The sequence below is a fragment of the Gossypium arboreum genome, chromosome 7, assembly GCF_025698485.1.
Source record: "Gossypium arboreum isolate Shixiya-1 chromosome 7, ASM2569848v2, whole genome shotgun sequence".
Classification (NCBI taxonomy): Eukaryota; Viridiplantae; Streptophyta; class Magnoliopsida; order Malvales; family Malvaceae; genus Gossypium; species Gossypium arboreum.
The window spans coordinates 102,729,467-102,750,550 of record NC_069076.1 but is presented as its reverse complement, the minus strand read 5'-3'; the positions used below and the strand labels follow the sequence as shown (position 1 = coordinate 102,750,550).

The 21,084-nt window shown below is 36.0% G+C and overlaps 3 protein-coding genes across 6 annotated transcripts; all 3 read right to left on the bottom strand.

Moving 5' to 3' along the window:
- Positions 1-1,200: 1,200 nt before the first annotated feature.
- LOC108489326 (uncharacterized) lies at positions 1,201-4,593 on the bottom strand. Of its 2 annotated transcripts, XR_001871950.2 has the most exons (10): positions 4,258-4,593; positions 3,621-3,704; positions 3,470-3,504; positions 3,250-3,361; positions 2,788-2,876; positions 2,322-2,433; positions 2,042-2,172; positions 1,902-1,950; positions 1,509-1,747; positions 1,201-1,417 (listed from the first exon to the last, which is right to left on the bottom strand). XR_001871950.2 is itself a non-coding variant. In XM_017793789.2 (9 exons), the coding sequence occupies exons 1-9, from the start codon at positions 4,453-4,455 to the stop codon at positions 1,670-1,672; spliced, it is 888 nt and encodes a 295-aa protein (XP_017649278.1). In that variant the 5' UTR covers positions 4,456-4,593; the 3' UTR covers positions 1,433-1,669. The 2 variants fall into 2 exon arrangements, 1 of the variants encoding a protein (XP_017649278.1); XM_017793789.2 differs by lacking the exon at positions 1,201-1,417 and having other exon boundaries at positions 1,433-1,747.
- Positions 4,594-5,054: 461 nt separating this feature from the next.
- LOC108489320 (FIP1[V]-like protein) lies at positions 5,055-13,724 on the bottom strand. The gene is made up of 9 exons (XM_017793776.2): positions 12,732-13,724; positions 11,112-11,362; positions 10,735-10,861; positions 10,587-10,655; positions 10,323-10,460; positions 9,950-10,051; positions 9,507-9,847; positions 7,067-8,690; positions 5,055-5,843 (listed from the first exon to the last, which is right to left on the bottom strand). Exons 1-9 carry the CDS (start codon positions 13,563-13,565, stop codon positions 5,295-5,297), a joined length of 4,035 nt encoding a protein of 1,344 aa, XP_017649265.1. The 5' UTR covers positions 13,566-13,724; the 3' UTR covers positions 5,055-5,294.
- Positions 13,725-16,273: 2,549 nt separating this feature from the next.
- Positions 16,274-20,765, bottom strand: LOC108475504 (probable CCR4-associated factor 1 homolog 7). 3 transcript variants are annotated; one of them, XR_001869996.2, is made up of 3 exons: positions 20,203-20,765; positions 18,471-20,044; positions 16,274-16,971 (listed from the first exon to the last, which is right to left on the bottom strand). XR_001869996.2 is itself a non-coding variant. In XM_017777512.2 (2 exons), the coding sequence occupies exon 2, from the start codon at positions 19,951-19,953 to the stop codon at positions 19,129-19,131; it is 825 nt and encodes a 274-aa protein (XP_017633001.1). In that variant the 5' UTR covers positions 19,954-20,044; positions 20,203-20,765; the 3' UTR covers positions 18,253-19,128. The 3 variants fall into 3 exon arrangements, 1 of the variants encoding a protein (XP_017633001.1); XR_001870002.2 differs by lacking the exon at positions 16,274-16,971 and having other exon boundaries at positions 18,253-18,579; positions 18,748-20,044; XM_017777512.2 differs by lacking the exon at positions 16,274-16,971 and having other exon boundaries at positions 18,253-20,044.
- Between the last annotated feature and the right edge of the window lie 319 nt (positions 20,766-21,084).

Genomic DNA, 21,084 nt, shown 5'->3' with positions numbered 1-21,084 from the left:
TTAGTCCTATTAATAACATTGTAAAAGTAGAATACCCAATTTATGTTAATTAAATGCAAATATTTAGATTTAGATTTCAGCATAAAAGAGGGACTAACATTATTGTTAATTATATCGGTTTGGAGGAAGTTTGATAGATCAAGACCGTTGATCTATTTTGTTCCACAAGAATCTTGCACAATGGCAGTTCAATTTTGGTTTAAATTTGTAAGAGGTGTTTGTATTCTTTTAAAACTTAAAATTTAATCCTGTATTGTTTTATTTACAATTTTTGATCCCTTCATCTAATTTTGCGAGATTATGAAATTATGAAAAAGGTAAATAAAATTTTTAGCCCTGATTTTTACATACCTCGTAACTTCTCCCTAACTTTTAAATAGGAAGATAATGTATCAGTACACTAAAATCTACATTCTCCTACACTAACAACAATATCAATGTCAATAGAGCTAAAACTCAATCTACAATTCTTTCTTATTTAAATTTAATTATAATAAATAAATATTAATATAAAATATTTTAAAATTTATTATTAAAAATAAAATGGAGAAAGTCAAGTTGAGCCATGGTTGGATTGATTGAGATGAACGGACTACCCAGCCCATCAATACCTTTATTTACCGTTCAAAGGGCAACTAACATATTTCCTTTTAAAAATCATTTTTTAATTTTTTCATAAATTTAGAAATTTTAAAATGACTTTTAAATTCTTTTTCATAAATTTTTTATCTTTTAAAAAGAAAATATTTTTATAATTTTATTTAAAAATTATTTATTATACTTTTAAAGTAAACCAAAATTAAACAATAATAAACGTTGATGGTTTAAACATCAACGATTTAACAACACGGAATGAAGGAAATAAAACTTTTAGTTAAAATTAAAATAATATGAAGTAAATTTTAGAAGAGTATAGGATCTCACAGATTTAAACCTTCCATTTTCATACATTTAAAGGTGGAGCTGCAGTCAAATTAAAAGCAAGGTTGGGCTGTCCATGAACTATAAATATAACTTATTGAGCAAAATGAATCAAATTCTGCCCATGAACCTTTTAAAATTTAACAAATATATTATAATTGAAAATATCTTGTTATTTGGTTAATGTTTAATGCAGACAGTGAATAATTCTTTGTACTGTCAATAAATGTCTAAAAATAAATTTACTTACCTTCGTTTACTATGAATGATGCATTGAAATTGATAAACAAAGTTTTCAACTGCGAAAGAAAAAGGGCAAATAGTGGTTCAGTTTAGTTACAATGAAGGTTCAGATTCTAAAATATGCCGCTGGGTATCCTTCACCAGCGAGAAAACACACAAACCAAACACAGAAAGAAAATAGGGAGAAGGGGTTGGAAATGGTGAGACTCAGATTCTCCTCTTTTCAAGACAGGTAAAGGAACAAGGCCTGTAGCTGCAAGAAAGACAATTTTCGCCAATGGTTTCACTGTAGTACATTTAACAGTTCTGAGTTCTAAAACAAAATCTTGCTACTGCTAACTTACATGTAGGAACAAGCTGAACAATGACAACCAAAAGGTAAATTTACTGTACATTGAATGTCTTCTACAGGAATTGTTGAAGAATTGAAGGACAACCAAGAGAAGAAGCTCAAACGAAATGGAAATACTGGAAGCAAATAAGTACTGGATTCAAACATTTATTTTTACATGACCTGTCTGCCCCTTTGTTGAACTACAATTTTTTTGACGATCTCCCCTGCTGAGGTAACAAAGTAGGTCACCTGACATAGAATGATGGAAAGTTGCAGGCAAGAAGAAAAGATTTAGACATCCAATGCCTAATACCAATATTAATGGGTGATTTTGAAGTTCAAAGAACCTATAAGTTTCTTCGGGCATACACTATGATCAATTGAAAATGAATAGAGTACTTACCATCTCCAGTGAGCCGAGTCTATGGAGAAGAAACCCATTAGTCATTTCTCTGAGAAACAGAAAGACAAAAATGTTCGTCTCAAATTAATATTCGAAATAGAAAACAGGATTGGCATGAGGTTTTCGAGAATATAACTCACGTTCCAATTCGGTATCTTCCATTGCCAGAACCCAAACGGGAGTTCTCTTTAATCAAACCTGGGTTACCTATATAAGCAACATTATCTTGAAGGGCATAGCTACAGCAACCTTGCTGGCTTAGGTAAACATTCTAGACACAAGCACAAAAATTTGAGTCAGTCTAAGCATCAAGATTACCAGAAATGTCATGGTGAATGAAAATCAATGTTTTTTTGGTAAATCCATTCAATTTTTATGGGGATGGTGGAGTTCATAATACTGAATTTGAATAAGCCTCACCACTCCGAACTTCACGAATATATGGTGTAGAGGCTCATTAATCAGTTTTGCAGTAAATTCTTCCTCATTCTCTTTACATGCAACCAATGGGTGGAATCCAACTACCATGCGCCTGGATTCATAGATCTCAAATCCTTAACTACTGTTACGGATGGAAATCTACAAGCATTTAATAATAAGAAACTGAAACCCAAAGAAGCAACTTGTTGTGGGAAAAAGCAGTCCAAGCCATGAAAATTTAGAGTATTTCTTGAAGTTTTAACTTCAGCAGGCAGGCTGAACAATTGCCACAGAACAAGAAATGCAAGATCTCTAACTTAAACAACAGGTGCTAACTCAGCTGAGACTATATTTCAGTTCTGATCTATACTATTATCACTGAGATCAGAAAACTTGTCAAAGCTAAGTTAAGTAGACTACTGCAAGACTGAAGCATGACCAGCCACGAAGATATAGTCTCATTTACCAGTCACTTGTGGTTGCTTTTAATGTCCTTGTCAGCCAATTTGACAAATTGCCCCTCTTGCCACTCGGTGATTCCACAACCACTGTGTCCTTACAGTTTCATAATGAGCCCAAATTAGAGGAAAGAAGACAGATCATTAACACAAATATTCATGCTCATAAATAAGACAGAAAGCAAGTGAATAATTTCTTGAAAGTACACTTCAGTAATCATACTCAAGCTCTAACATGTAGGGCCTCTGACCATGGTAATAGCCAGATAGCCAATCTATAAGGTTTAAAACCAAGAACTATAATAGAAAAGTAGGTTAAACAACTAATGATAATGACATAAGGGCCACCAAACTCGGTATACTAAGTGATGGTGCAGGGGTTAGTACTTAGTAGTATTTTCTTTTTACATCTTATCATACTCTCAGTGAACAAAGAATTTAAACGCTGGATCTGACAAACAAGTAACCACCTGCAATGAAGCAGTATTCAAACTGAGAATATCTAACATTCTCCCATGGGGTAGTTTGACCTGATGGAGAAAGCAACCGAATCCATCATGTTTAGAACCTCCAGTGGTATACCTACAAGCACCATTATCCATAACTATTCACTGAAGCAACGCTGGCAGATGAATGCAAATATGCTTATGCAACCAAGTGAAAGACTTGATTAGCAAGGGGATTGTATACCAGGGGACATTCAATAAGGGAGAGAGCCTGGTCACCTGCAAAGCATATATTTAGATTCATTAGTATGGAAACCAAGCCAGAAACAATTTGTATATTAATCTTATTGAAAACAAATTTCACTGTATATGGAGAAAATGCAGAGAGGACTTACGTTCTGCATGAGTGGATCGTCCTCACCAAGCTCGCTAATATTCACCACAAACTTCAAATCATAAGCTTTGGCCACATACCCCATCTTTATCAAGGACAATAAATTTAGTCAAACCAGGAAATTAACACAACAAATGCTCTGATGCAACCACCAATTATAATTTGATTCAATCATATCAGATAGAGAGAATAAAAATAGGGAATTAAAGCCAACATGGGTTGGTTCAATTGGTTGAGTAATCATAAACAACTTGACAAGCACCAGGTCCCATGATCAATAAGTACCACTTTTATGATCAAAAGAAAGAAAATCAGGTAAACGGAACGAAAAACATGAGAAGGCCACCCACAACCACTGATTCAGCATCAAAATCCCTGTTTGATTATTCATCGTAAATACTCTTTCCGCTATAAACATTACAGCTTAAGATATAGAAAAGCCAAAACTCCTGTTTTCTATTCTTCTTATTGAAATTCAACACTCATCAACTCCATAATTACTCTTGTGCCCAAAGAAACAAACCCAGAAGTGACTTGACAATTTTTGAATTCTCCATCGGGATAGAAACTTGGACGAGAAAATAAGACGAAAACGAAAGCGAAAACAGAGGAAAGAGGAAAGAAACAGAGGAACTAACCAGTTTGAGAAGATGGGTCTGTTCTTGAAGTGATCTAAAGCCACCTCTAACACTGATAAAGTACAGGTCAAAGGGGCTACCATTATCGTTGTAAACCAACTTTTGAGGCTGACCCAAGTTGAGAACAATGTAGAGAGCAAAGCAAAGCGATAGCTGAATACCCAAAGTACGAAGCCACGATGTTGTTGATCTCTCCATTTCTACCTCTGCAAATTCTATTGCTCTGATTGATTGATAGATAGATCGATCGACCTATCGAGTTATAATAATAAACATAAGAGCAAAGCCCATATCTGAGATCTGACAGTTACATTTGTTTTAGCTTTGATTCCTGATGCTAAGCTTGTCACATGGTACAATTATTCCACTAAAAGACGCAATTAATGCCATAATAATTTATGTCAGGACAAAGAAATTAAAAAGCTTATCAGTTAATAAAACACTTATAGTCAGTTCATTTGTCCTTTCTCTATTGGCAACTGATACAACACTTGAAGGAAATTCAATAATTCGAGTTTCAAGATCTACATTCTCTATCAGGGTACCCATTTTTTAATGTAAAAAAAAAACGAAGATATTGATAAAATTTAATCAACCATGGGTATACAAATAAAGGAGCCAAGCTCTCTCATCCATCCCACCTTTCTCTATAGCCATGGCAAAAGCAAAGTATCTCATCTACTTGCTGGTTAGCACCAATGGTGTAGGCAAAGAAAACAAGTTCCTGCTCTGTTGCCGTCAACTTCTACATAGGCCCAAAAGGACCCTGTCACCAACTCTGATCAATACATCCCAAATTAACAGTAAATGGAATATGTGCCACCACTTATGACTAATTCAATGTTACATTCTCTAGTATATACACGTAGTATTGAGAGAAAAAAGTACATGGCGGCGGGCACTGTTACAATCTCAAACGTGATATGAACGTATTAATAGTACATGAACATTTCAGGAACCCTTATGGCAGGACCTTTGGGGTCCAATAATTAAAGACCTTGCAGCACAGCAACAATGTGGGCTTCCTTATTCCACTATTACTTGCTGATCCACCTTCGTTTTCGGGCTGGTCTCTCCGGCTTAACTTCGGAATCTGCAGGAGTTTCATTCTTGGCCGAAGGCAATGCCTCGCTCTCCATTTTCTTTATTGCCATGGCATCTTTTTCCTTGGGCATTGGAAGTTTGAATCTCTCACTTCGCTTCTTCAGTTTCTCGACAGTGTCAAGATGCCGGTCGTCCAATGGCCTTGTATCGGTCTCCTTCGTTTCTGGCGCACCAGCAGTTTTATTGTCAGACAAAGGGTGATGGTTCTCAGCAGGCTCGACCAATTTACCAGGTTCATCTAGAGTTTTGTTTGATTCTGCAGCATCCACATTATCAATCTTCTCAATCTCCTTGAACTTTGAGGAAGCAGATGACTTGCTATTGATACTGTAATCCCTTTCCTTATGGCTTGTCCAACGTTCCAATTTGGAGCGCCCCCGTTTTGACTCTTGCTGTTCATCATCTGAAGAAGGATCGTCTCTGTGTTTTTTGGAAGAGTTATAATGAACTGGATTCTCGTTCTTCTCAACACTTCTCAAACCCTAACCAAGCAAAAATGTAATAATAATAATGACACAAAACAATTATACCCGTTATTATAACAACAAAGTTAACAGATGGTCAAAAAAACAATGTAAATAGATGCGTTATGCAGCATGGCAATTCCATCATTTAATTGAGAAGGGACGCCATGGTTAACAACCTACTAAAAAATGCAATTGAATACAATGTATTTATGATGGCACAGGAAAAGTCTAAAAACCAAAGTGCTTCGATTTAAATCATGTACCCAAAATCAAGCTTATTGTCAATGATAACTTACCATTTTCTTTCAAAAAGTGAAACCTTTACATAATAAAATGAAATGTTAAAAGAAGAGTAAATTTGTTTATACAGTAGAAGGAGATTTACCGAGGAATCCTTCCCCTCAAAATCCCCTTTATCTGGAGGGTTTTAAGAAATGAAAAGTTGGAAGGTCTTCTCCCATCCCCCTCCCTAATTCCAAACAAAGCCTTAATGCAACTAAATAGATTATAAAATTCATAGCCAAACAGCAGAACCACAGAAATCACTTAGCAAGCCTCAAAAATGACAAGCGGTGACAGCCAAATACTATGGCAAAGAGAAGTTGCTAATCAATGAACAGAAAAATTCACGTCCAATGCGCCAAGCTTTATAAATAGCAGTAAATTATAAACATTGCATGCTGAAATTGCTGCCCAAACTGATTGCATGATCATAGGAATTCAGATGGAATGATGTGTTCTGCTTGGGGCATTATAAGAAAATAGACAATAAGCTATCAAAGAGAGGCCAAACACTACACAGTAAATCACCAGAACATGAATAGGACCAGAATTTGAGAAGCTGGGGAAGGGGGGCACTGCTCCTGAAACGGTACCTACCTTAATGACGAATCGTATTCCTAGCAGAAAAGATTCATGAATTATGGAGTTTTAACTTTTAAATTACTCTCAATCTAAGGTAAATATCTGGGACACAAGAAGTGAGCAGCCAACAACACAGTTCTCCAAACTCTTAACAGATATGCATGCATGTGTATACTGATTTTAAAATGCTTTAAAGACATCACAATCAAGTAATCAAAACCAGAATCTCTAATTTTGAAGAAACTGAATCAACTTCAATAGAAGATTATCTTCATATATAAGTATGCACATGTATTGGCTCATTCTGAGAAAATTGCCGTGGTATTTTTCTCCTTATTAAAGAAACATTATCTCCTAGAGTCTATGAAACATACCGTTTCATTGTAGTGACCACTTAAATCTTCCTGGTTTCTCTTGGCAGAGCCCAAACTGATTGGATCTCCACCTTCCGATTCTCTATTCTTCCTAGTGTTTTCTTTATGTTTCTTCTCATGCCCCCTTTGGCTATCTGAAGCATTGACAACTTGGTCACTCCGAGTGCTTGACCTTTCCTGCCTGGATTTTCTCTCATCATTGCTAAATTGGTGTCCACGTGCATTCGAATCTTCACGTCCCCTATGACGTGAGAAACTTTCATCATCATTCCGATCCCTTCTCTTCACCAGCTCACTGTGGCGCGCTGTCTCTTTGAGTTGGTATTCTTTTCCAGAAACTTTATGTTCATCCTTTGCCCTGTTATGGCCAACCCATGCTTTGTCTTCTGAACCACGTCCACTCCTCACTGGACCTCGTCCTTCTTCTCTCTCCCGTTTTGATAAACTTTCATCATGCGATTGTTTTAGCCTATTCCAGTCATCCCTCTCCCGCTGCCTCTCAACCCTCTCTCTATGCAACCAAATCTCGTCTTTGTGCCGAACTGAATGATGATCAAAAGTGTCTCTAATTCTTTGTTGCTCAACTCTCTTACGCGGGTCTAAAATTTCATCCCTTTCTCGCTTTCTGCGACTGCTGCTGGATTCTCTGTTTCCATGCAAGGTCTCCTCTTTGTCTGCGATGTCTCTCCTGACATACTCCTCATCTTTCCTTCTTTTGCTGTGGTAATCATCTGCTGCTTCATACCTACTCTTCAAATTATCATCTCTTTCCCTATGTCTTGCACTGGCATCCTTATCATGATGAACTTTATAAATGCCATTATCCAACTGTTTTCTAGAATGTGGATAATCATCTCTGTCACTCCTCTCACTTTCTCGGACCTTAGCCCTGTTCCTAGAACCCATTTCATCACGCTCTCTCTTCCTCATGTCCTCAGTTCTACTTTTTTTGCTGTAAAAATCATCTTCTCTCTGTTGCCATGTAACATCAATATTGTCGCTCTCCCTTCGCCTATCCAAACCCTCCGTTTTGATGTGCAAACTATGTGGTGAGCTAGTGTCGTAGTCTCTAACAGGGTAAGAATCTTCTCCTGGTTTACCTACAATCTCGCTTCTTTCAAACTCACATCTCGCATCACGATCTTTTCTCCGGAAATTCTGATCATGTTCATCCATATGCTTCTTGACAATCGGGATGCGAGAAGAACGTCCACCTTGAACAACTTCATCATCAGCACCATCTCGCCATTTCTGATCATCTCTGCTGCTGCCAGATCTTGCTTCGCTATTTTCACTGATTCTTGCAGCCATGAAGTCCTCACCACCTTCTAGTTCTTGAAGCTTCTGTTGCTCTACTTGAGAACTTACTTCTTCATTTTTCTTAGGATCATGTGGACTCTCATCTTTACGGGGGTCATTTATCTGCTCATCCTTTTCTGTAACAGGGCTTCTATCAGCTGGCTCAAGCTCATCATCAACGTCATCCTTAACGGGGAGAGGAGATTTGTGACCCATGCTTTCAACAGATTCCTCCTCATGGGAATGGGTATCACTTAACTTGTCCCATTTACCTCGACTAGGTGTCATGTGAGGGGATCTCTCACGTGCTCTTCCCTGCCTATGCCTGCATGAAGAAGAGAGTTAGTGGCACTTATCCATGCATATGTAGCATGACCACCTAACTAACAAACTAAGACTTCAAGCTAATGGAAACCATAAAACTAAACAAAGACAATGAAGAAATCCTTGCTAAAAGTCAAATGCAGCCTTTCACACCAGCTTCTATCTCTCACTTCCAAATTATTAGATTGATTATGAAGGCATGGAATTCAACCATGTAATCGGCTCATTAGCAAACAAGAAAGCGTCAGTGATAACATCAACGCAAATAATTTCCCATCACAGCACAACATTCTAGAGAGTAACATGTCTGCTTAAAGAAAACCAACTATGATGAAAACCGCACAATGATATCAGTTTACATAGGACAATTTTGATTCCACAATGACATCAGTTTACGTTATAGACATTTTGATTCCCATTTATTTTCCATTTCCCTTCAGATAAATAAAAACTAACCCATTATCATTTTTGACAAATCGCAACATCCATCAAGTTCATCCATAGCTTCTCAGGGCATGAGAAAGAAGGTTTAGGCGTACTTCTTAACAATTAACATAGCAACTTATCCATTCCATTGTAATGAATAATCAGTTTATCCCAACTATATCTTGCTTACATTTTTCCACATGAATTATGCAAACAGAAAAGTAAACAAATCAGAACAGAACCAGAACTAAGCACATGTCAGGTCATGTTTGAAGCAGACAACATCATGCTACGTGAAGCAGTGCAGAATCACAAAAAAGCAACACAATAGATTATTATCTAATATTATTAAGCCAAATGAAATGACAATAAATTAATAAAAGATTAATACCTCTCATCACGAGGACTGCCGAAGTTTCCATTATGATACATTGGACTCTGGCTCCTAAATCCAGGACCATATGAGCGTGATGTTTCCCCACATATGGGCAAAATGCTATCATCTTCAGGAACATTAGTCCGAACAGAGTTCATTGTTCTTTCAACTAGCTCCCTCTTTCGACTGCTATAAGCATCTGGAAAACCATTAACATATTCAGTATCTTCATGCACAATAGCAGCTTCAGATGCAAGATCTCCTCTAAGATCCTCCCTTGGCATATCATTTTCTGTTCGGTCTTCAACAGCATTGCCAGTGGAGGAATCATCGTCTAGAGTATCCTGACAAACAATCTGTATACACAATTAAGAGTTAATTTTTTTTGGCAAAAGCAGCACATAGATGCAAAATAAGACTTGGAGTAAGTGCAATTGAAACAAGGTTTCACTGTTAACCTCAATAATTGCATCTGAATCACGGATACGAGGTGGCCGAGTATCAATGGAGGGAAGGCGTTCCCCAGAACCTCCCTCGACCTGTATTGCTCTACCAGTTGGCTGGTACAGTAAATAAAAATTAAGTTCTCAAACAGATAAATGGAATAGCACAAAGGTCTATAATAAATGGAACTGTTAATTACATTCCTAGGAAGATAAATATTGGACTAGCAATAGAAGAGAAGAAATAGACAAAGATCTAGCACATATCATAAGACTTAAGAGTACAAGTATTTAAGGAGAAAATAAAAGCATGGTAGAAGACCGGACATCTAAGAGATGACTTTTAAACTATAGCATATCTACTGTGGAGCAGGTAACTGAAGCTTACTAGAGGTGGTCGCACTCGGGCAGTTCCTTTTGTCAAGTCATTTTGTCCACCATTTGACCTTCCAAGATTAGCAGTATCAACTGAAATCTCTTGCCCAGTTGCTGCCGCCAATTCTGGAGGCAAATCTGGATCATAATCCTAGAAGAAACCAAGACAATTTTACCCATATTAGCAATAGCAGAACAGCAGAAATCATGGCGTTAATCCAAATACTCAACAATCAAAGGGAAACACTTTTTCAGATATGCATAAGCACCTAATTACCTGCTCTGTTCGCCCACTTTCATAAACACGAATCTTGCTTTGCATGGTTGTCTCCAAGCGACGTTGTTCCTACAAGATTTCAACATTCAATATTCCAAGATCTTAGTTCCCACAAGAATTAAATATAAAGAATCACTGTAGTAATTACCAGTTGTTTGCAATAATCTTTCCAGCTCTCCTCATTTAGACCGAAATTAAAGAAGTCTGAAAGATCAACACCAGGATATTTCCACGGCTTTTCTTCAAAACTGTCAATGTCAACATCAAATATTGTCCTGGATTCACATAGGGAATAAAAAAATTGTCAGGCAAAACAAGCAAAGAATTTAAAGAGTTTGCAAATGATATTTGAAGAATGAAATACAACAAATTCTGGCAGAAGACAAAATTATCCTGCAATAAGCAATTTATCTCCATATTCAGCTTCTACAAGCCAAAATTAAATGGATTTAGTATACAATGCATAAAATTTACACTACAACTAATGATAAATAATAACATAGTTTTAGAAAAATGAGTAATTACTTGTGAGAAGGAAGTGTAAAATCCAGTCCGCCACCAAAACCTCGCCCTGCCGTATTGTTACCCCAACCAGGCATTCCGAAATTAGGATGGAAACCTTTTTGCATAGAAGGACCAGCTTTCATTCCAGATGGCCTCCAATCACCTCTACCACGACCAACCATAGCACTCATACCTTGACGAACCTGACCTGGAGCTCCTCCAGGACCACCGGCAGTGGCTCCCGGCATTGGTGCTGCACCAGGTCTTACATACTGCATGAAGCAGAAAATAGATCGCATCATCAATCAGGACTATAGTTAAAAAATAGCATAAACCCATAAAAAAGAAATGTGGTTATCATCCAGCAATTTTTTTTTCAGTCTACTATAAAAAGTGCAGTACACAACAGATGATCAGAACCTTGACATGTAAAAGAGATTGCTATAAACTTTCCATTCAATAACACATTCAAGAAAAATACCAACAATAGCATCATGTAACCAAACGCTAATTTTATTGTAAATAGATTGCTAAACCAGAATCTCTTTATAGCAAGCACGACAAGATATACAAACAAAAAGCAAAGGGCACATACACTGAAACCAAAATATCAATTATAATAAGAATCTCAAGCTGGAAATAACTTGACATTTATGCCCAATGACAAAGGTTAGGTAAGTCAAATCAACTTCTATTTGAAACTAGTTTGGAACAAGTATGAAAAGAAAAAATTTCATCGAACGTTCGTCATTGATCTAGCTTACATTTCAAGAAACAGAACCATCATGCCCTCAACTATAATGTTATCCCCTATAGTTACATCTCTTTTATCAACAGGTTTTTTACACTTTTACTTTTCAGAAGCATCTAATTTGCTTTTGAGCAAAAATTACTTGACAAAGTTATAAATAAAAAGTGTTCTGACCATAACTGTTCATTTTCAACAGCTGCTACCAAGAATTATTGGCTTAGAAGACAAGCAAAAGATAGATATATCTTCAGAAAGTATGCCAACAAATGCATTAACTGTATTTGTAGTTTAGTAGCAAGTCCACAAAGGTTTTGCTATTGAAACCATTAACTAATGAGCAACAGAACATTTGAAAATCAAAAGTTATGACCAAAACATTTTTTTTAACTATCACGTGATGTTTAGGATCAGGGATTGCCGGTTCATATCACCCTTTCTTACAACCTAAAAGTCAGTGTTGCATTAGTCAACAGTTCACGGAAAATTTGCCCCTTGAAATCAGTGAGATTTCAAGTAAAGCTCATGCTTTTGAGCCTACCACAAGTGCCATCAAAGGCTGGCCAAAAGATGAAGGCTCAGTTCGTGGATGAACATAATGATTTCTGACTGCAATTTAGAATCTTCAATATTCAAACATGATATCAAAGCAAAAAACATCGAAATATAATTTCCACCCAAAACCTTGCCACTTGGCCACAGATTTTTATTTTTAAAATATGACTTTTATTTATCATTCGGTTCTGTACAAAGTTTCCAAACCAATCACTAAAGAAATCCTCATCATTCATCAAATGATTGGGGCACATGACAAACAAAAACCCAATTTTTTTCTAAAGATTTCCATATTGTTTAGTTCAGCAACAGCAGCATCAACATGATAACACACTGACCTTAAACTGAGAATGAAACGGATGGAAACCATGACTGCTGTACCCAATTTTTGGTGCAACCACGCCCCCTCCTCCACTGCCAGCAGTGCTAACCTTCCCTACTTCTCCCCCTTCTTTCCTATCCCCATCAGCAGTCTGCCCTCCTTCTTCACCCCAGTCCTGCTCCTCCATCCCTTGGTTTGCATCTGCATCAGCCACTATCACAAGCGGGTCCCCATCTTCGTCATCGTCGTCATCTTCCCCAATCACTCCTCTTTCCATAGCCATAGGCCCGTGGTTGTTGTCGTTTAACACTATCTGTAGATCATCGTCACTGTCACTATCCCAATCATCCCCTTCTCCGTCCGCTTCCGCTTCCGCTTCCGCTTCCACTTGGCCGCTGCCTCTAAGTCCACCATCGCCTCCGTCATCGTTCCTTCCAGAATCTTCCTGGCGAACCGAATCGGTTAAACCCGGGATTATCGGGTCATCCAAGCCTGAGTCCTCAATCTCTTTACTACCCCCTTCTTCAATATCAAATACAACCTCTTTTCCAGAATCCAAAACCATTGGTTCAGGAGCTGAATTAGGGATCGAACCCAGAGCTGGTGCAGCGGCAACAGCAGGAGGAAGAACAGGATGAAACTTCAACGGCGCTAGGTTTTGAGTGTCCGGAATCGAACGTGAGGGCCCGAAGAGGATATCATCGTCGTCGCCACCCTGAGATTGAGGATTGGAATCAATCGGACGGTGGAAATGGGTGGGTGTAGAAGGCTGAAGCGGTGGCGGAGCAGCGGAAGAGAAAGGCTTGAGAACGTCGGTGTATAGATCTCCGAACTCATCGTCGTCTTCCATCGGAATTCCTCTGAGAGAAGAAAAAAAGGGGGCGAGAGACAAAGAGGAAGAGAGAGTTAGGGGAAAGGGTTTTGATTTTATGATCTATTTGTTTCGTTTAGAGACATCGGTATTAAGTTTAGAGTAAATTACATTTGCCTTTTTGATCAAATTATATTCAATTTTTAATCTCGTTTTATATATTTCATATCACTTTTTCAAAATTTCAGTTAATTTTTAATCTGATTTTATTTTATCTTTATTTTTTATTTAAATTTTGGTAACGCTCCATTTAATTCTAAGATTTTTTATCCAGTTTTAAGTTTCTGTTATTAATCTAATTTTTATATTTCTTTTTCCATATTTTCTAAATATTTTATATAAATTATATATAATTATACCTTAATTACATACATATTTATATATAAATATAAATTTTAAAATTATTAATTAAGTTTAATAATTTAATTAAATAACTAAAGTTATTTTTAAATTTAATTATATAAAAAAGTTAAAGATAAAAAATTAAAATCTTATACCAATTGATAAGTGCCTATACATATCAATATAAGTTAATATTGACCAAACAAATCGAAATATATTGAATGCTTTATTAAAATAAACTTAAACTACTTGGTATCAATTAAAACACAGAACTTGTATTGACTATCATGTTGAAAGTCCAAAGATAATTAGTTGACCAAAAGGTCTAAATCCCACAAATGACACGAGATGAGTGGATAACAAATAGTTGTCAAAATTCAATAAAAGCACCTAATGATAGTCGGATGACAAAAAAAAAGAAAAGGAAGTTGGAGGCACATTCCTATCAAACCTAAGATACACATCTCGACCAATCACTTGTATAAATAAGCTTCGTAGAACACACAAAAATTTGTAAATAATTTTAAGGAGATACAATTATGAGACACCTATGCATCAAAGTCATTATTCTTAATTTGTTTTTAGCCATTTTGTTGTCCAGACAAGACATCAACACTACTCAAAGGTAGGCACATGTTAAGTGTCCATGTACCCAATTGGTCTCATAAATTAAAGTATAGGATACTTGAGGACAATATGTAGGTACTTGTTACAAGAACAAATACACTGAAGATGACTCACTATAAGAGTTCCATTTGGTATTTCAGTTAAGTATCTGTGAACATACTCTTGTATGTTAGTAGTCCAAATAATTCTCAAACCTATGACATTAACTTTCATTTCTACGTTACCTTAATGTATCTCAAAACGAGTTCATACGAACAAATGCTTAAGATAAGATGTTTTAAGTATGACATAAATCATACAAAGGTGGTGGAGAGGTCAAAAAAAAAAGCAATCATCTTAAATGGTATGAGGAAATATATCTTAAATGCTCTTGATCAAAAGTCCTTGGCCCAAGCAATTAATCAAAGACTGATATAAATAAATGAAGGTAGACATGATGCCGTGCTTTTAGCTTATTTGAAATGTAGGATGAAAGGATTGAATTTATATAAAAATATTGAAGAATGAAATGTTTTATCAAAAAGGAATGTTGACTTTTTCCAATAATTGGGGATCGTAATTCGTTGCTAGATCTCCCTTTGCAGGTATAATTATTTTTAATTGAAATGAATTATATTTATTTCCTACATAATTGAGAGCCTAATAGGTCGCACGTTACTAAAATTCTGGAAATTAAAACAAAAGAGACTTAATTGAAAAGTTGAATAAAGCTTTAAGGATTTATGGTCTAAATAGCCAATAATTGGTTAAAAACTCTACCTTATATAACTCACTTAAGCCGCCCCTCCTAATAGATGGTCAATTTTCCTTTGCGGCTTATCATGTGAAGAAAACTTTAAAAATAATTCAATAATTAATTAAGTCATCAATCGAAAACAACATTCAATTGAGCCATCAATCGAATTTAAGCAGTTCATTAAACCATCATCCTTTGGTTTTTGGACAGTAGCAAGTTTCCGGCAACCAAACTCAATGGTATATGAAAGCAAAAAAAAAGAAAAAGAAAAAGGGGTACATTAAAAATGTGTAAAGAAGATGATCCGGGTGGAATCCGTTAACAAAGCATTTTCGTTGCTCCATGATTGTTTGTTTCGATTAAAATCTTTGTTTTTAGACTGTTTTTAGACATTGAAGGAATTGGCAACACTGAAAAATGGGGTAAAATTTCTTGGCATTAGTTCCCTCAAGGAAAGTCAAAACGGGGGTGGGGAGATAGTGGTTAATTAACATCTAATTCCGTTTCTAAATTGGTGATATTCACTTGGAGACCATCATGCACTTTTAAGAGTGAAGACACCATTGTTAGTAGAACTCCAAGCATTATTGGCAAAATCACAACTTGAAAAGGTGTGTAACTTTGAAGGAGAAATTTGTTATTATACCAATCAAAATTGTATACAATTGATAAAAAATATTAACATCATAATTAATTGTTATTAGTTGCTTACTTTTGAAATTGACAAAGATTAAATTACTCTGATCTTTTTAGAGGGGCCAATTTGTTCAATTTCAAAATTGAGAGGGACTGGAGAAGTCCTTTTACCCAGAATGATCGAATTGAAAATATGGACTAAATCTATATAGTATATAACTAGCAGTTGAACTTAAACAAAGGGATCTAACTACTAATGTTTTGATTAAGACTAAAATTTCAAAATTAAAAAAATACATGAACTAAACTTGACCAATTCAAAAAGTATAGGGACTAAATCCACAACTTAAAAGAAAAAGGACTAATAATAGAATTTAACCAGAATTATTAGCTCTATGTACACTTGGTTTATTTCGTTCTTTGTCAACCAAAAAGTTATAATCCTGATTTGTGTGTGAGAGAGGGTTTAAATAATTTTATAACATTTAGTAAACCTTATTTTGATAGTCTTATTAAGCAAGCAAAACATCATTATTAAGTAACAGACACTAGGAATCGGCCTCTCAAAGCAATGCACTGCAGTGTCCCTTCTAATATGAAGCTTAGCAATAAAATCAACTACTCTATTTGCATCTCTCGAAATCTTCGCGAATTTAACTTCTCACCTGCACTGATGAAGTTCTTGAATATTGCGAACAAGAGTAATCGAGTGAGGATCCATTGAGCTATCCGATATAAGCTGCACCACCATCTCAGAGTCACTCTGACAATGATGATCTTCTTGTATCCTCGCTGCCAAGCTAGTTTTAAACCATCTCATACCGCCAGCAACTCAGTTTGCAAAACAGAACCTGAACAAACATTCTACTATATCCAAGTAGCCAATTTCCATGGTCGTCTCTTAGCAACCCCACCAGCTGCTGCCCAAGAATGGTTCAAGGCAACCGCTCCGTCTGTGTTGAGTTTGACCCATCCTGGGGGAGGTAAACTCCATCTCTTGGAAGAATCATTACCATTCTGCTGTGGAGAATTCAGATGATAGACCTGCGTCACATTCATAGCCCAACTTGAGCAGTGTTTCAACAACTCATCAACACTACAAGAATCATCCTAAAAAATGACTTGATTACGCTGCTTCCATATCCGCCAGTATGTAATAGTAAATAAAGTTCCCCAGGGTATAGAATTAACAAACCGTCCAGAATTATTATCAATATCATCCAACAACCAATCATTTAAACTTGAAGAATAGAAATTTTGTTTTGCAGCAGTAGAAACAAGATTTAACCAAACTGCTCTGGCAACTTGGCAATTACGCAAGGCATGAAGCACAGTCTCTTGATCAGCTCCACAAATTTGGCAAGTATATGGAGTAAGATGTCATCACCAATACGCATACATTTAATAGAAAAGATATACACATGTAGAAATCTAAGAATAATGACAATAATAAACTAATAATACTTCATCTGATCCGAGAGATATTTCATGGTTGAAATTGTATTAAAATCGAACTGCCACACGAAAGTGTCATAAAATGAGATTTTAGTTTCATTTTCGTGTGGCTCAAACCATGATAAAAGATATTAAAGTGTTGCCAAAACCCAGGTTTAAGGACACTGTAATATCATGCAATCACTCATAAGGCATCACTGCAATCAATCTTATTTTATTTGTCTTTATTTGCTGGTTTATGAGGTGTTAACTTTCTATTTCTAACTATATTTATACATTTCTAGAGGGGAAGAAAATGCAGCTTCAGAAAAGGAAAAATAATAATAAAACTTCAGTTAAAACAGAAAAATGGACTGCACACATAAATTACAACTGAAAATCAAAGAATTAAAGGAAAAACAACTAAAGGTGTTGGAATCCATGGGAGATGGTAATGAATGATAAGAGAACGCAGAAAAAGCTGCAGGACATGGACATGGAATAGAAACTTAAGGCAAAGGTTGAGGCATTGGATTTCAGAAGACCCTGAACCTCTTAATGAATTGCTAACCTATATAAGGGAAGTAAATGTGAAGGCATCTGAAGTCTGAAGCCAGACTTTAGCATTGTAGGGGCTGCATGGGCATCAGGCTTATCATATTTTCTTTGACGATGTTCTCTTTCATAGGATACTCTAAAAGTAATATGGATAAGTTCTTGATATTGAACAAATAAGAACCTGTATGTAGAAAATAATGATGTTTTTACATGTTCTAGGGAGTTTTTGATGAGAAAAAAAGGAACAATGGGGTGATTGGTTTAAGAGGCTAGTAAGCCATTGCTTATGTAGTGTAGACTGCATAGTATTGATGGGAAACACAGGAAACAAAGTAAAGTAAAGGCTGTGGCCAGTTCTTTATTCCCTCTTCTCAAATGAGTAATAAACAACATGCCAAGGGCACAGCAAAAATGATATATATATATACATGTATCCTTTCTCATCATCTCCCTCTTCTCACCTCCCATTACAATAGGAACAGAATGATGATCAATGAATCTTACAGTTTATTCTTCTTAATCATGTTGATCAACGATAGGCAATAGCTTACCTCAGTCTGCATTCTACAATCCTGATACAGCTTCTGCTCTGCAAATGGCAATGTTGTGGAATCAAATCTTACAATGGCTCCTTGGCAACACTGAATTGTGGCTGTTGAACTGAGACACTTCGAAATATTTACAATGAAAGGAATGAAACTTGCTAAAATGTCAGAGGTTTGATTAAAGCTTAGTAGGAGTGAAACAAAAACATATCAATAGTTCAAAACTACCATGAAAATTATCTCTCTATCTATTTATTATCATGATTTTGGAAAGCATGCTTACAATTTTATACTGAAAATCTCCAGGGGGAAAAGGGCCTCATCCTTTGGCTGGCCATTGTGAAACATTTCTATTACCATCCCTCCACCCTCTCCCTCCACTCATATGCATTTAACATTCTTTGATAACCAACAAGCGCAAAGCAAGTATAACAGTTCAATGAAATGATCAATGATATCCGTGCAGTAAGATGTGTAAAACAGGCTGATGATAAGATACGAGATATTATAAGTAGATTGCAAATGGAACACAAAATCTAACAAACAGCTTTTATTTCATAATTCTTTGATATTTAAGAAGTATTCTGTCAATTCTGAACGACCAAGACCATATAACAAACCAGCATATCTCAGTCGACCAACTAAAGAAGTTTTCTTTGATTTATTAGAGAGTATTCTGTCCATTCTCAACACCAAGACCATATAACACACCAGCATATTTCTCGGCCAAACCACTAAAGAAATTTTCTTTCAGTTTCATGAATGTACAACAAGTAAGCAAACTATCTGAACCAGCTTGGTGACAAATACCAATCCTCTCCACTTCTAACAGCTCTGCAAGCTTGTTCAACCCACCATGTAGGCTATTGCAAAACTTCATCAGATGCTTGATATCATATAGAGTCGGGAAATAAATCTTAATCAAACTAAAGAACCCTGTCTGTGTTTCAGGAAGATTCTTGCAAGTGAGCAACTTAAGCAAATACCCAAAATCGTAGCCGCTATGAAAAGTCACCCAATGCACATTATCATTCAAAACAATCCCAGATGACATTAACAATTCACTGAAGTCATGAGAACTAATGCCCTTTTCTTTGTTCTTCTGAAAATCAATGCCACTTTGAGACAAAAGCTCAATGGAGTCATTAGCATAGACATCCTCATTAGGATCGAATTCGCGGAAATTGAATTGCCAAACACAGTATTTATCAGTTCCACAAGTAGGCAAATTCCCTTTGGCATCAGAGAAAGTAAGACCCAACTGAATCAGTTTCAAAAGATCAACATTTGCTTTCAAGGTTTGGTAATTGTAATCAAAACTGCTCTTGAAATTGCCTATTGGGCGTAGAACAATGCCCGGGAACTCAGTGTCCATAGCAATGAAGGGGTAATCATCCACAATATCTCGAATTAACTCGAATTCACAATTCAAATTCTCGTCCCAAACTTCCCTTATGTGAATTGATTCACTTTTCGGCAAAATCGACATCTTCCTTCGGAAAAAAAGAAAAAAAAAGTAACAAAGCTTTGATTTCTAGAACAACTATATAAAGGGAAACAAAAAACCAATTCTCCAGAATCTGCAAATAACAACATAAAAAACCATTTAAGTACGCATTTCTCCTTATCAACAGATAACAGTAACCCATATCTTGAAAATCCAATCAAAGCCTTCAAATTTCAAAAAAAAATAGAAAGAAAAAAATGGACAATGAAGGTAAAGAACATGAGATCTTACCCTGGAAAACGTTGCAGCTGAGGGCAAAAAAATATATAAAAATGAGATTCGAATCGAAATCTGTAGGGGCTTTAGAAAGATGAAATGAATGACGGTAGGAGGAGGGTTTATGGATTCTTTTTTATGATATTTTTTCTTTTTTTGGTTTTCTTAAAGAAAATGACAAATTGAAATTTTGGGGGCGTATAAGTTTTCCTTTCTTCTTTTTTTTTTTTAATAAAAATGGAATTTTATGGGATGAAGAAGATAAAGAAAGCTTTTATCCAAAAGCCTCCCTGTGCTTCACATTGTAACAGCATCAACATTGAAGAGATAAAATCATGAAGTGAGAGAAGAGAGAAAGACCAGGCGCTTTATATGACGAAGCTTTTATACCAGTATACTTTTTTCACTTGCCTCCTCTGTTGCTTTCACCTTCCGCCATTGTATCGTTTCGGTTTTTATTTATTTATTTATATTGCATTATGTTTTTGGATATTGTTTTTGGATATTATTTGTTATTATTTTATGTTTATTTTTGTTATATGGTGGTATACTATATGGAAGGTCCAATCCTACAAGGTCCAATTCGACTATCCGACCTAAACTATGGTGGTGATATAATCCTCATGCCACTTCGATTTTGGAGTCTGAGCTTATCAAGCCTTGACCTTGCAGGCCAAACTCAACAAGTTTGGCCCGAATGTCATGCTTTCAACTAATCATTGCATCCTTAAGACCCACACAATCTCAAGGAAATATATTGGGAAAATCCCTAAAAACACCCATTACCCATCACCCATCACATGCAATAACTCACTAGTCTAGTCTTTTCTCGCCGACCTTTAAATTCTTGAAAATTTGATCATCTTTGTTTAAAATAAAGTGAGATGTTTAAAATTT